Source organism: Chanodichthys erythropterus, chromosome 19 (genome assembly GCF_024489055.1).
Source record: "Chanodichthys erythropterus isolate Z2021 chromosome 19, ASM2448905v1, whole genome shotgun sequence".
NCBI lineage: Eukaryota > Metazoa > Chordata > Actinopteri > Cypriniformes > Xenocyprididae > Chanodichthys > Chanodichthys erythropterus.
In genome coordinates this window covers 21,260,022-21,272,671 of record NC_090239.1, presented here as the reverse complement: position 1 = coordinate 21,272,671, position 12,650 = coordinate 21,260,022, and the positions used below count along the sequence as shown (strand labels likewise).

Below are 12,650 nucleotides of genomic sequence, written 5' to 3'. Positions count from 1 at the left end.
TGTATTGATATTTCAAGGGTGAGACTCTTGATATAATGTACAAGAGATTAAATTAATTTTGATATTATGTGACAGATTAAACATAATAATCATTACTGATTGTCTAATTTTTTTACAAACACTTTCTCTTTTGGAGGTGAATACTAGATTGAAGTGTCATTAATACATCAGTTCCTGATTGAGCATGCAGAAAATAGCTTGTTGTAACTTGTTTTAGGAAAGTGTTAGGTAAGGGAAGCTAATTTTGCTGCTACAGCAGAGAAGAATAATAACAGGGCTGATAAAATGGGTTTTAATGACTTTGGCACAGAAACTCTTCACTGTAACGCATAATTATGGGAATCATTCACCAAACCAATGCACACAAACTTAGCCCACAACCAGAATACTTAGTTCCTGCTTCATTATAGCAAGCAATCAGACTTTTTTTTACTGTCTTTAAATAAAATAGGAGACCTTTGTCACATGGGCTATACTGTATACCAGTAAGGTTACTAGTCAAAATGTGTTATTTCTATAGCAGTTTTGTATATTTGTCAACTTGTCTAGTTCAATTTTTTTTTTTTTTTTTTTTTTTTTTTTTTTTTTGTTGGTTTTTAAATGGGGATTCCCTTGTTGGTGTCTTTGGCTTGGAGAATGGTGTTTTCCCAGGTTCGTTGGATTTATGTTGTGGGAAGCCAATCATGTTCTGGTGTGCTGGATGAAAGGAATCTCCTTCATGGCTGAAGTTTGAAGTTTTGAGGCGGGCAAAGACTGTAGAGTCATTGATTAAACTTTGCGGAAAAACTTAACTTAGAACACAAGACTCTCAATGGAAAAGAAAGGAAACTAAATAAAAGAATAAAAAGTAAGTGAGAGAAGTTGGATGGCTTGAATGAAGCTGTTTGTTCTTATTTTCATCAGATCTTGATCTGCCTTTGTCTTGTCTTCTTCATCATCTACTCTGTAATTGTCTTGTCTAAATTGTCTGAATCTTTGTTTGCATCCTTAATTTTTAAACTGAGGTGTTTGTCCAACCTCTTTGAGGAGTTCTGACCAAATAGGTATCATCTTTGTTTCAGAGGTGGCTTTTCTCCTCCCCTCATCATAAATTACCTGTTATCTTTGGTCTCTTAACTTTCAGAGAGTACAGTTTAGACATGATTTCTTTAAAAATAATACGATACATTTTACACAGATTTCATTCATGCCATCCTTTGAGTTTTTAGAAATCCATCCTGCACATAGTAAACAACACACTCTTCCAATCAACCATTCAAAAGTTATAACAGTTACATGAATTGAGAGTGTTCTGAACATAATGTCATGTATATAGTGTGTAGATATAATATAGAATTATGCAGTTGAATGATGTTTGATTAGAAGTCTATTTAGAATTGTTTTTAGGACAATTTAATGCAGTTTAATAATAATTAAAAAAAAAAGCCTCTGGGTTTTTCCTGTGGATTTCAACTCTGTGTCACTTAGAGGTCACTCAGAAGAAGGTCTGTTTTGTATCTAGTTTCGGGGATCATACAATGTTTGGTATTATCTGGCTCAAGCTGTGAGTCACAATGTGTTATCTTTTCGATCATTAGTCTTGGGTTTACTGGCCAAAGTTGACAATGTTCTTCCTTAGCTAGGAAGCACGCATGGCCACAAGGTACTTAGCTGGGAGGTTCCCAGACTGAATGGAAGATCTTCTGAATTAGGGTCCAGAGTGTTGATTCAGAATTCTATGGAATATTCTGTTTGAACGAATCATCTGCAAGATTCATTTGTGTCTGGTTCACCCTCAAATCCTACACTGACATAAACTCAGACAAGAGTCAGCTATATGATGAAGATTTTGACTGAAAAGTTGAATCTTTGTATTTTCAATTTTAAATATATTTATTCAGTTTACAATATTTGTTAGCTAAAACAGTTTGATATTTTTGTGCTATATTTAATATTTTAGCTGTTTTGTTTTTTCATTGTTTTGTTTTTTTCATTTTCATCATTATATTATTTTTTCACAATATTATTATGTTTAAATATTAATATTCCCGAAAAGCCCATAATAGGCTGTTTAATAGAATTTTTTTTATTAAAAATGCGCCACATTATTGGTCAATGTGCATTTAATGAACTGTATCTGTTTTGCTGTGCAATTACAGTGGAAATGTTGAATAGTCATTAAAGGTTGTGTATATACAGAAATTGACTTTCAAAAATAAACCCTGAATAACATGTACTGGAGTGAACTACTAGCTTACCCTATAACTAGCTAAAAGTAATTTGTCAGACAGATTTGTTTTCATCTATGAAACAACAATGGGTTTCACTTTGTTAATCTCAAAATGAGTTTATGAAGCACATGTGACAACAAGCATTTGTTTTAATAATTGTTTCCTCTTTAATTAGGTTTTTTCATCAGTGTGGGACCTGTCATTGAATTTCAGTAGAATCTTATGGCTTCCTCATGTAAATGCACTGAAACTTGATTAAAGTATTTTATTAAATCAACATATTAACAATGGAAATAACTCTCCTGGCCATAAGGAAAGCTATGGAGTGAATGGAGCTATGGATGTCTTCATAGAGCAGCAAATTCTCACAACTTAAGTTGTAACCCAAAGCAAAGCAGTTTTCATTGATTCAGATTCAGGGCCATAGCTGACCGTGCACTTTCTCTAGAACGCCAAAGGCCAAGCCTGTAGCGTCAATATGCCAGCGACAGCTCAGGGTTATTTTTTTGTCTTTTCGGAGCTCGATGTGAAATAGACTTGCAGACGCTTTACAGAATGTTTTTAAGAAGGGCCTTGAAGGGCCATCGGAGAATGCGTTTTAAACACAGTTTACACAAAGTACTGATAGATACTTAAAGAAAACAACAAAGGATTGCACTTTGAGCAGTTGGCATTGAAATACTATAAAAAGTGAGTTTATGACAGCTTCCACTGAGCATCTTTTAGGCCTTGAGGGATGTAAAGAGTGTGGATGTAAACATACTCGACTCACGGTGTCTTTCACTCTCTGTACGATATCTCCTCATCATTGCTTATTCACATGCCGAGCTGTTTTTTTTTTTTTTTTGACAGAATTTACTGAGCTCATTATGTATTAATGAGCATCTGGAATTGTTTTCTAGAGCACATGGTAAGCATGACTGTGGACATTATGCAGCAATGAAAAGCAATGTTCCTGCATTAGAAATGAGAACAGGGCTATTCAGGATCAGTTTTTTGGGGTGAAGATGGCTCTAGTGTGTTTTAAACAGTATGTAAAGTGGAATCCGTAGCCCAAGTTTTAGACTTCATAAGACCTCTTCTAAGTATGAGTTAAGAAAAAAGCTGTTTGAATATTCATATTTCCCAGCTACGCAGGATGCAAGGATGTCTGATTACTCAACATTTATGATGATTTCTGTTGGCTGTCTGAAAATGTTACAGATACCATGAATGTCCTGAAGGTTAAATTGTACTTTCTTTCTTTTTTCTTCAGTTTTGTTTGTGGTACATCATAGGCAGATGTAGTATATTCAGGAATGTATTAATATTGCACACCTGCATACTTAAAGGGATAGTTAAACCAAAAATGTAAAACAAATCTGTAGAAAAAATCTGTAGAAAAAAAAAATAATTTGAAGAATGTTGGGAACCAAACAATATTGGGAGCCCATTGACTTTTAATTTATGGATAAAAAAAAAAAAAAACATTTTTTTTTTTTTTTAAGTTCCACAGATAAAAAGAAAGACATACTGGTTTGGAGCAACATGAGGGTGAGTGTATGATGACTGAGTTTAGATTTTTATTTTTTTTTACTCCTTTAAAAAGCATTCTCCATTATCATCACAGTCGAATCCTTCATTGAATATGGTACATAAAAGTACCTTAATTCAGATGCATAGATTATATTTCACTCTGAAAGTCATGTAATAAAGATACTGTAATGAAATATACTCTTACCATCAATAGCAACTGCTGTTGAAGCTTTTCTCCTGACTCAGGATATCGGACTTCTGTGATCATGATTCCCGTTTTCACTGTTCCTTTCTGAGCACATTTCTATGCTTCTGTTCTGCTTCATCTCTAGAGAAGAGATTATTCAGATGTAACATTTGTTCAGAGTGATGTGATGGCGCCCAGCGATCAATGGTTTCGTCTCAGTCTTGACAGCAGAGTCTCTTGGCACCCAGTCAAACGGAGGAAAATAACCTTTCCATCAGAGCGAGGGTCAGATGCAGTCCTTCATGATGGAAAAGCACTTTGTCTGGTCAGCTGCTTCATGACCCTGAACAGGTGATTAGATAATTTACTCCCGACCTCACGGTTATTATGTTTATGAAATAGACTTGTTGAATTAAAAAGGAATTTTCAAAAATTTCATCATGTAAATTAGATTGATTTTTCCAATGCTGAAATACATTTTGCCAATCTCCATTCCCAGCAGATATAGTAGATATACTGATTTATGAGGACAATGAATTTGGAAATCTTTGCAGTAGTCTGCTTGTTTTTTTCTGTACTGTATTCTTAATTAAGGTTTGCATTAATGGGGATTAAATGTATGCTCTCGCTGCGTACCCCCCAGGATACACTGTACTGTTATTTCACATTCTCTCTAGCTGCTGCTGTTTCCTTAAAAATGAATTGCATGGGTAATGAACAATTTAAGAGAACCTCTGTGCATCTAATTAAGAGTAATGGTGGTTTATGGCATCTCTGTGTACAGAGTTATTCTTTCTTGGAGGCAAATTGAATTACTTTGACTTCCACTGCCCGAGGTAAAGATCACAAGGTTTCCAAGGAGATGATAATTAGTGTTAGCTGTAGAGGATGCACAGGTCTCTGGTCCTAAACACAGATGGGACCTAATGCAAATACCATGATTGAAAGGTTCAATTACTCACTAAATGTTTCATTCCTTGGTTTGACTTTGACACTATAACTAACGTACTTGTAGATGCTAGTCAGGAAGACAAAAATAATACTTCCCAAGTTATTGTAGAAATGAATAATGAATTTATTAAAATTGGCAGAATTGTTGATTTAACTGCACAATAATTGTCATCTTTGCACTGTGTCTCCCAATGAAACAATTTAAGAAATATTTGAAAACATTCTCGCGTGAGGAAAAATTATCTTTTGAAAAAGAAAAAAAGTTTTCTTTCAGTTCTTTCTTAACCTTAGTAGCGAAGGATGTAAATAATTCAAATACCAAGATTTTCTTTTAACATTGGTTGCAATACATGTGCATTTGAAAGTAAGTATATATTGATGACAGAAATGACAAAAAGCCTTAAACATTTAAAGTCTGTACATACTCTAAATAAATTCTTGATAACTTATACCGCATAAATAAATACATGTGATATTTTTTATTCATAATATAAAGGTGCTTAATTATTTAAAAGTAGCTGAAGCTTATTTGAATTCAAATTGAATTCAGAATATCTACAATACTCATATTATTGAGGGCAAAGCAATGAGTTTGATTGTTGACCAAATGGATGTGGCTCTTCCAGAAGCATAGAGAAGAGGAATCACAGTATACTTTAGTCCTTTTTAAATAAATATTATTCAGCATTAAATGATTTCGAGAATGATCTCTACCTCCTAAGCCTCACTGTTCATCTCCGTGTGAGAAATAAAGACCCATTCAGTGGTCTGCATTCATTCTGCGTAATTTAGGTGGGAGGTTGTCCTCTGGTCGGCCACTGGAGGCAGGCAATGGGTTAAGGCTCGGCCCTGGGACCGGAGCAGGCATTTGAAGCAGTCTGTGATGCTCCAGTTCTCCTGCCGACTGGGTGTGGGCCTCTGAACCCATCTTAAGAGGTTTAAGCTGGAGCTGATTTTCCGCCTCCCCCTGACCAATCAGGGATCCAAGCCTTTGCACTCTGAGAGGCAGGTCACCTGTGCTGGAGGCTTTTTCTGTCGGCTGCGCACTTCCGGTTTTGAGGACCTCTTTTCCATTCTTGGAGCTCATACGCTGGAGCTTGCTTGGTAATTTGGACCCAGGTTCTTCAGTGAGAGGAACTCCATCTAAGGAGAAAACGCGCTCTCTGTGACTACGACCATCAAGAAACGTAGGGGAGAGAACAGGACCGGGGGAGGGCAAGGAGGACTTCTCATCCTGCTCCTTCACACTGTATGGAGGAGTGGGAACCTCAAATGTGTTATGGAACTGAGAGTAGTCCACCCTGAAGAATCCCTCCTCCAGCGACATGACGGGTAGGAAGCGGTGACCCCACAAAACCTCGTCCTCTGTGTAAGATGTTCGTGCCTGGCACGTCATGCCTGAAAGGGAAGCCATAATTCTGGTAAATCTGGTATTTTATTGCTTTGTCTGGATTTATCAATAAGCAGACTTTTGATTTGTAATAATCAAAATCATAATTTTAATGGGTGAAAAAATTACAAAATGCTTTCCTGAATGCAGTTTCCCAGAGCAAAAATGTATGGTGTACCATATCGTGCCACCAGGATGCAGGGTGACCAAGAAAAAACCTTTCTATTATATTATGAATATTATGGCAAGTTAAACATGTCAAGCTAAAAGAAAGTAAGAATGTATTTCTTTCTCAAAACACTTCTTTTTTCTGATAATGTATGACACTAACCTGTAGTTTCCACAATGCCTTCTAGGATGACTACAATCTCAAACTGCTCGTTCATGAGGGAGCGCTGAGACAAGTCGAAAAAGGGGCTATTGGAATTGATCTCATGACATATTGTGAGGGGTGAGACAAGAAAGAGCTGGTCAGCACCCGTTCCAAATCCTACATCCAATTCCCGCTGATCCAATGGCAGAAACTCTCCCTCAGGGGTTTGACGAGACTAAAGCAAACACAGAGTGAGATAAGCGGTAAGACAATTTCAAATCATTCAAAATTTCTCTTTCATATATGCTAGAATTACATTTAATCTTGGCATACACCACAGAGAACTTTTCAGATAAAGATCCCAGCCTGTGGTGCTCAGGGGTGAGCTAAAAATAAATTGTGCCTAGAGTGATGCTTATTTGCACATGCTGCTCTGTTGTATCTCTGGATTCATTGAATGAATTATATAAATCAGGTAACAAGAAAAAACACACCCCAAAAATCAATGTTTGCAGGAACAATCACCCAAACATTGCAGGTTGATTCTCTGTTAGGTTGTTACTGTGATCTGGTGTACTCTACTGAGGCTGTATAACATCTGCAATCCATGTTAATTGCTCATTCCTGTGTTAAAAAGATCTTAAATCAGGATGGTTTGCTGGTATAGAGCATCAGGAGACCATCTGGCCAGCAAATGTCTTTAAGCTTAAATAAAATAACTAAATGTTTTAATATCTTGTTGATAAAATTATTTTAAATATTAAATATATAAAATTATTAAATAAAAATTGTATCAATAAGCTAATTTACATTAAAAGGAGGTATGTTTGAACTGAAAAGAATACTGGTCACCTTTTTAGTCACTGTTCACTTTTGCGGTGGTGTGATAAAACTACAAATATTCCATGTACATGCAGTTAATATGAGGTCTTAAAACTGAATGTGTTATATTGCATTGCTGTTTAGAAGATTTTTAGTTTAAGTGTAATATGACAGTGACAGCTGTGTCCTGTAGTGTGACATGTCAACTACCCACCCGCACAGAAAGCTGGGGTCATCTGTACAAAATTACACGAAATGTACCACTGATCTTTATGTCTTACATGGACAGATATCTACATGCATAAAAAAACCTTTTAAAGGGCATCTACAGTCAACAACCATGCTCTGTTAATCTACCTTTACACATAGCCTTGTTTCCATATTAACATTAGAGATTGGCAGTGAAGTCAGCGTGGTTGGCTGCCTGTGCCGAAGGCCACAGATGGTGAACAGACTGAGAGCTCCAATCACGGTGGTGTTCCCAGGAAAAGAGTGAGAGATTTCACAAGTATAGATGCAGTGCCACTGTCACACACACACACTCTTATTTTCAGGGAATTGTTAGACACAAGTGCAAAACCTTCAAAGAGGAACAAGATGTATGATGTGATCGGCTGGTGTGATAAAGGTAGGGGAGAGATATCTGCGGATAGTCCCTGACTGTTGCTGAAACTAAGGCCCTGTTTACATCAGGTATTAAGATGCGTTTTGGTTGATTGTATTACAAGTAGACAAGGGAGATGCATACCGGTTTACACCTGGTGTTTTAATCCCTCTCTTTTGTCCACTTTCAACCACTTCTGTCCTGATTTCTTCGAGGGAAGGGCAAAATTAGCTTGTGCAATTTACATATGAACGCGCATGAAGATGGCGGAAAAACACACAGAGAGCAGCAGCTTTCGTTACTGCTCTGAAAAGACCAAACCAAACGCTGTGAGTGCATGTTAGAAATCAGTAATGGTGAGAGAACATTGTGCTTGGTACGTTTTTCATCTTCAAACCAAACTTGGGTCTTTAGCCAACAAAGTTTAAATCTGGCTAGTGCGCTTCCCATAATGTTTTTTGTGGCTGTTCGAACACATTCAACCACATGAGCATTTACACTGCAAAAGCAATCTGGCTGAATGTGTTTTCTGGAAGTAGTTGAAAGTAGACAAGCTCAAAACTTTTTAGACCCTGTTTGCACCAGTATTTAGTTAAACAAGGCCTGTGGATTGCACTTCCCACATATATGTGCAAACCAAAAACATACATCAGAATGTCATCATTGTAACTTTTCTCCGTCTTTTTCTTTTTTGCTTGCAAATTCAATTTTAAACATCCAAAAAAATCTCATTATTGTGACAGATATTCTGTCCCAAAAAAGATGAAAGGGTTTATTCCTACGGTTTTAACTTTAGACGAATATCACACAAATGCTCATAGCCAAGACTAAAGCTACTGAAATCAAATACACTTGTCAAATTTTGAAGAAACAGAAAAAGAGTTCAAACAGCGCAAAAAAAAAAAAAAAAAAATCAAAGGCTACAACAAGACACTGCGAGGGGAAGTAAGACAGCTCCCTGGTGTTCAGTAGAAACTGAGGTTTAGGGGTAAGGAGCTAGGAGACTAATATTCCCTTTGTTCCTCACAGCTCGTCCCCAGAATGAAGTCCCTGGTGATATTTAATCACTCCTGTCAAATCCCTCTGCCTAAGTGAGATGCTAAAGAAAGCCCTGCCATTCTAACCATGACACTCTAGGGATGCAGTTTGATTTCATCATCGTCTTCACATACAAAAGTTCACAGGATTTTCCTTCAAATATCTGTAGAAAGAAACATGTCAAAGTTCACAGGGCAGAGCATGCAGTTGCCAATTTAGACAGAAGACTGTGTGTTGCATGCACCTCAAATGAACTTCTTTGACCTTAGGAAGACTGATGATCAAGAACTTTTTCAGTGGCAAATTTCAATGACTGTTTGAAAACAGTTTAAATTCCATAATGTGCATCATTATCTTTTTGAGTTGCTCTTAAGACAGCCCGTCTAGTTAATCTTCTCTGATATTAGCCATAGTAAACAGTAAAAGAAAGCAAAAGAGACTGTAAATTTTAGAGGCAAGACAGGGTGCTTACACTGCAAGCCGCTCTGAGAGCAATAGATGGGCTGCTGTTTTATTTTTCTAACATTCTGTATAGGACAGTAATGGACAAAGGGCAGAACAGAAGGGAGGAAGGAGCTTATGAAGTCAACCATCCGTCATCCTGTGCTCACTGCATTGCGCCTGCTGTGGTGTGGAAAGAGCCATGTGTCAATCATGCTCTTCTTATTTCAGAACAGAGCCTCCCACCCCTCCAGCCCCCCTCTCCGCTTCTGTTCCTTTCTGTTCTGATCAGTCCCATGCCTTCCAGTCTTTCTTATTACAATTCCATGAGCTCATATTTTCTTTGCCCTGTCCCCATATGTTAACTCCCTTTTATATCATTCTCACTGAGGAAGCACTAGTGAAATCTGTCATAAGGATATCTGATGTTAAAAAGAATATTTAATCAGAATTTTTGTTTTGTTTTCCAGTAAAAGCAAATTTGTGTTAAAATGAGACTCATTTTTTTTAACAAAGTTTTCTCTGTGTGTGCGCACATTTTTGTGATTTATGAGGACACAAATTTGTATAATGACATGGGTATTGCACTGGTATTACAATGTAAACATTTCATGAGTCCTCATATTTAAAATAGTGTTAAAAACATGCTAAAGAATGTTTTATTAAAAATGTGAAAATGCAAAATGTTTTCTGTGATGGGAACGTTTAAGGGTAGGGATAGTGTTGGGGGATAGAATGTACAGTTTGTACAGTATAAAAAACATTACACCTATGGAATGTCCTCATTTTGATAGCAAAACAAACCTGTGTGTGTGTGTGTGTGTGTGTGTGTGTGTGTGTGTGTGTGTGTGTGTGTGTGTGCTTTTGTTTATATTACATTGTGGGGACCAAATGTCCCCATGATGTAATATAAACCTGAGTTCACCTACATCGTGGGGACCAGCCAGCGGTCCCCACAATGTAAATGGGTTTATAAATCATATAGAATGAGTTTTTGTGAAAAAGTAAAAGTTTGCACAGTTTCCTGTGAGGGTTAGGTTTAGGGGTAGGGGCAGGGTAGGGGGATAGAATGTACAGTTTGTTCAGTGTAAAATGCATTGAAGTCTATGGAAAGTCCCCACAATTCACAAAAACAAACATGTGTGTGTGTGTGTGTGTGTTTAAACAACATAAGAACATCTTTGCCCTTTCAGTGTTCAAGCAATGTGACATTGGACCTTACAAAGTGTTACTGTAACATTTTGGTTAACAATCTACACGTTAAAACCCAGTATAGGGAAAGCTTCGTCGTTCAATCGCTTACTGACAGTTCACATAGAGCAGAATGAAATGTGTCCGAGAAGCATACTCTTACCGCAAGGCTTCTCACGGGGATCCTTATAATCAGAATGAGAATGTGTCCAATTTATTTATGCACGTGACACGTCATGCTCTTTGTTCTGGAGAGCAAACAAGATTTCTATGCAAATCAGAGACTGCTGAGATCGGATTGCATTACATTAGGGGTGCAAACATGCAGTGGACAAATTTACAGTATGGCGAGCTTTGCTTAAAATCAATGCGACCTCCCCTCCCCATTTGTCACGTGAAGCGTCAAAATATCCAATATTCCTTTCAATATAGGACCAGTTAACTATACATTCACCAGAACCAGTAAAACAATCTTATGCAGGATATTTTCCCTACAGCAGTGTTTCGAGATGCGACTTAAAACCTGTGCGCAAACACACACATCACACCATCCACATGGGCTCTATTGATATTACAATGTTATTTGCCACAGAAAGTGCTACCTTGATGAGCTTGCACCTGATCTGCGCCGACACCATGTGGCTATTCCTGAGATTCCCGACCCTAAACATGAGACAGAGCTTCCCGTCCCGTTGTGAGATGACTGCGTCCTGGCTGAACATGAGCGTCTCTGCGCGTTTCTTGGGCTGAGACATCTTAATGAACATACAGCCGATGAGAAACGCGTCCACGATCGAGCCCAGCAGCGACTGGAACAGGAAAAGTATGATGCCCTCCGGGCACTTCTCCGTTATATATCTGTACCCGTAGCCTATAGTCGCCTCAGTCTCGATGAAGAACAAAAAAGCGGAGGGAAAGTTGTAAACGTTGGCGACGCACGGCGTGTACGATTCGTCGTGGCCGTGACCGAGGTCCCCACGGATGTACGCGATGATCCACCACATAGATGCCATGATGAGCCACGCGACCGTGTACGTTAAGAGGAAAATGAGCAGGTTCCAGCGCCACTTTAGGTCCACGAGCGTGGTGAAGAGATCGGAAATGTACCTGCTGGTCTCCCCGCCAAGGTTACCGTGCTGGACGTTGCAGCGCCCGTTTTTCTCCACGAACCGCTGGCGCTTTCTTTTGGCCGGAGCAGAAAATGACATGGTCCGGTTGGTGTTCACCACTTGATAATCTTCTCCGAATTTTCGTCTGATCGCAGACATGATACTCGAGCCACAATCGCCAGATTAAACACGCTAGAAGGGTGTCTTAAGTTTCCACACGTTCGCCGTATAGCTCCATATATCGACAACTTCACTTGCAGCCTTTCAGTTAAGATTATTTAACTGTTATCCTCAAATTATTAAGATGTGTGGATGCGCAAAAAGTAGCAAAAACAGAGCAAGCGCTCCCGTGTCTTTTCCGCAACTTCTCTCAGCTTGGAGATGTGTAGTGGAGATAAACTGCGGCACTGAATATGAACTGACGCGCGCTTCTTCTGCCTATACGCTGAGAGAGGGAGGCAGAGGTTGGGCAAATGTGTGTGTGTGTGTGTGTGTTCAAATCACTGAGCAGCAGTAGTAGTCTTAGGAGAAAGGGGTCGTATCTCTCGAGCACGTTTGTATGCTATGAAATACTATAGCATTACAGTGCCATCTGCTGAAAACATATTGATCATAACATCCGCTCTAGGTCATCTAATATTGGCTAAGAACAGGACACACTCATTTATGTTTATCAAAATCAAATCTCACTTGCATGAGAACAACAATGTAAAAAAGAAAAAGAAAAGCACGTATAAGGATAGCGATGAAGAATACAATACAATATACAGGGGAAAAATGTGAGGATTTTTTTTTTTTTTTTTTTGGTATTTTTGAAAGACATGATGATTTTATTCATTTATTAAAATGATTTAGACAACACATTGTTTTCTGAGCTTG

General features: G+C 38.1%; 1 protein-coding gene across 1 annotated transcript; it reads right to left on the bottom strand.

Moving 5' to 3' along the window:
- Positions 1-5,623: 5,623 nt before the first annotated feature.
- On the bottom strand, positions 5,624-12,124 carry kcnj19b (potassium inwardly rectifying channel subfamily J member 19b). Its single transcript, XM_067368977.1, has 3 exons — positions 11,265-12,124; positions 6,585-6,801; positions 5,624-6,261 (listed from the first exon to the last, which is right to left on the bottom strand). Exons 1-3 carry the CDS (start codon positions 11,928-11,930, stop codon positions 5,624-5,626), a joined length of 1,521 nt encoding a protein of 506 aa, XP_067225078.1. The 5' UTR covers positions 11,931-12,124.
- Between the last annotated feature and the right edge of the window lie 526 nt (positions 12,125-12,650).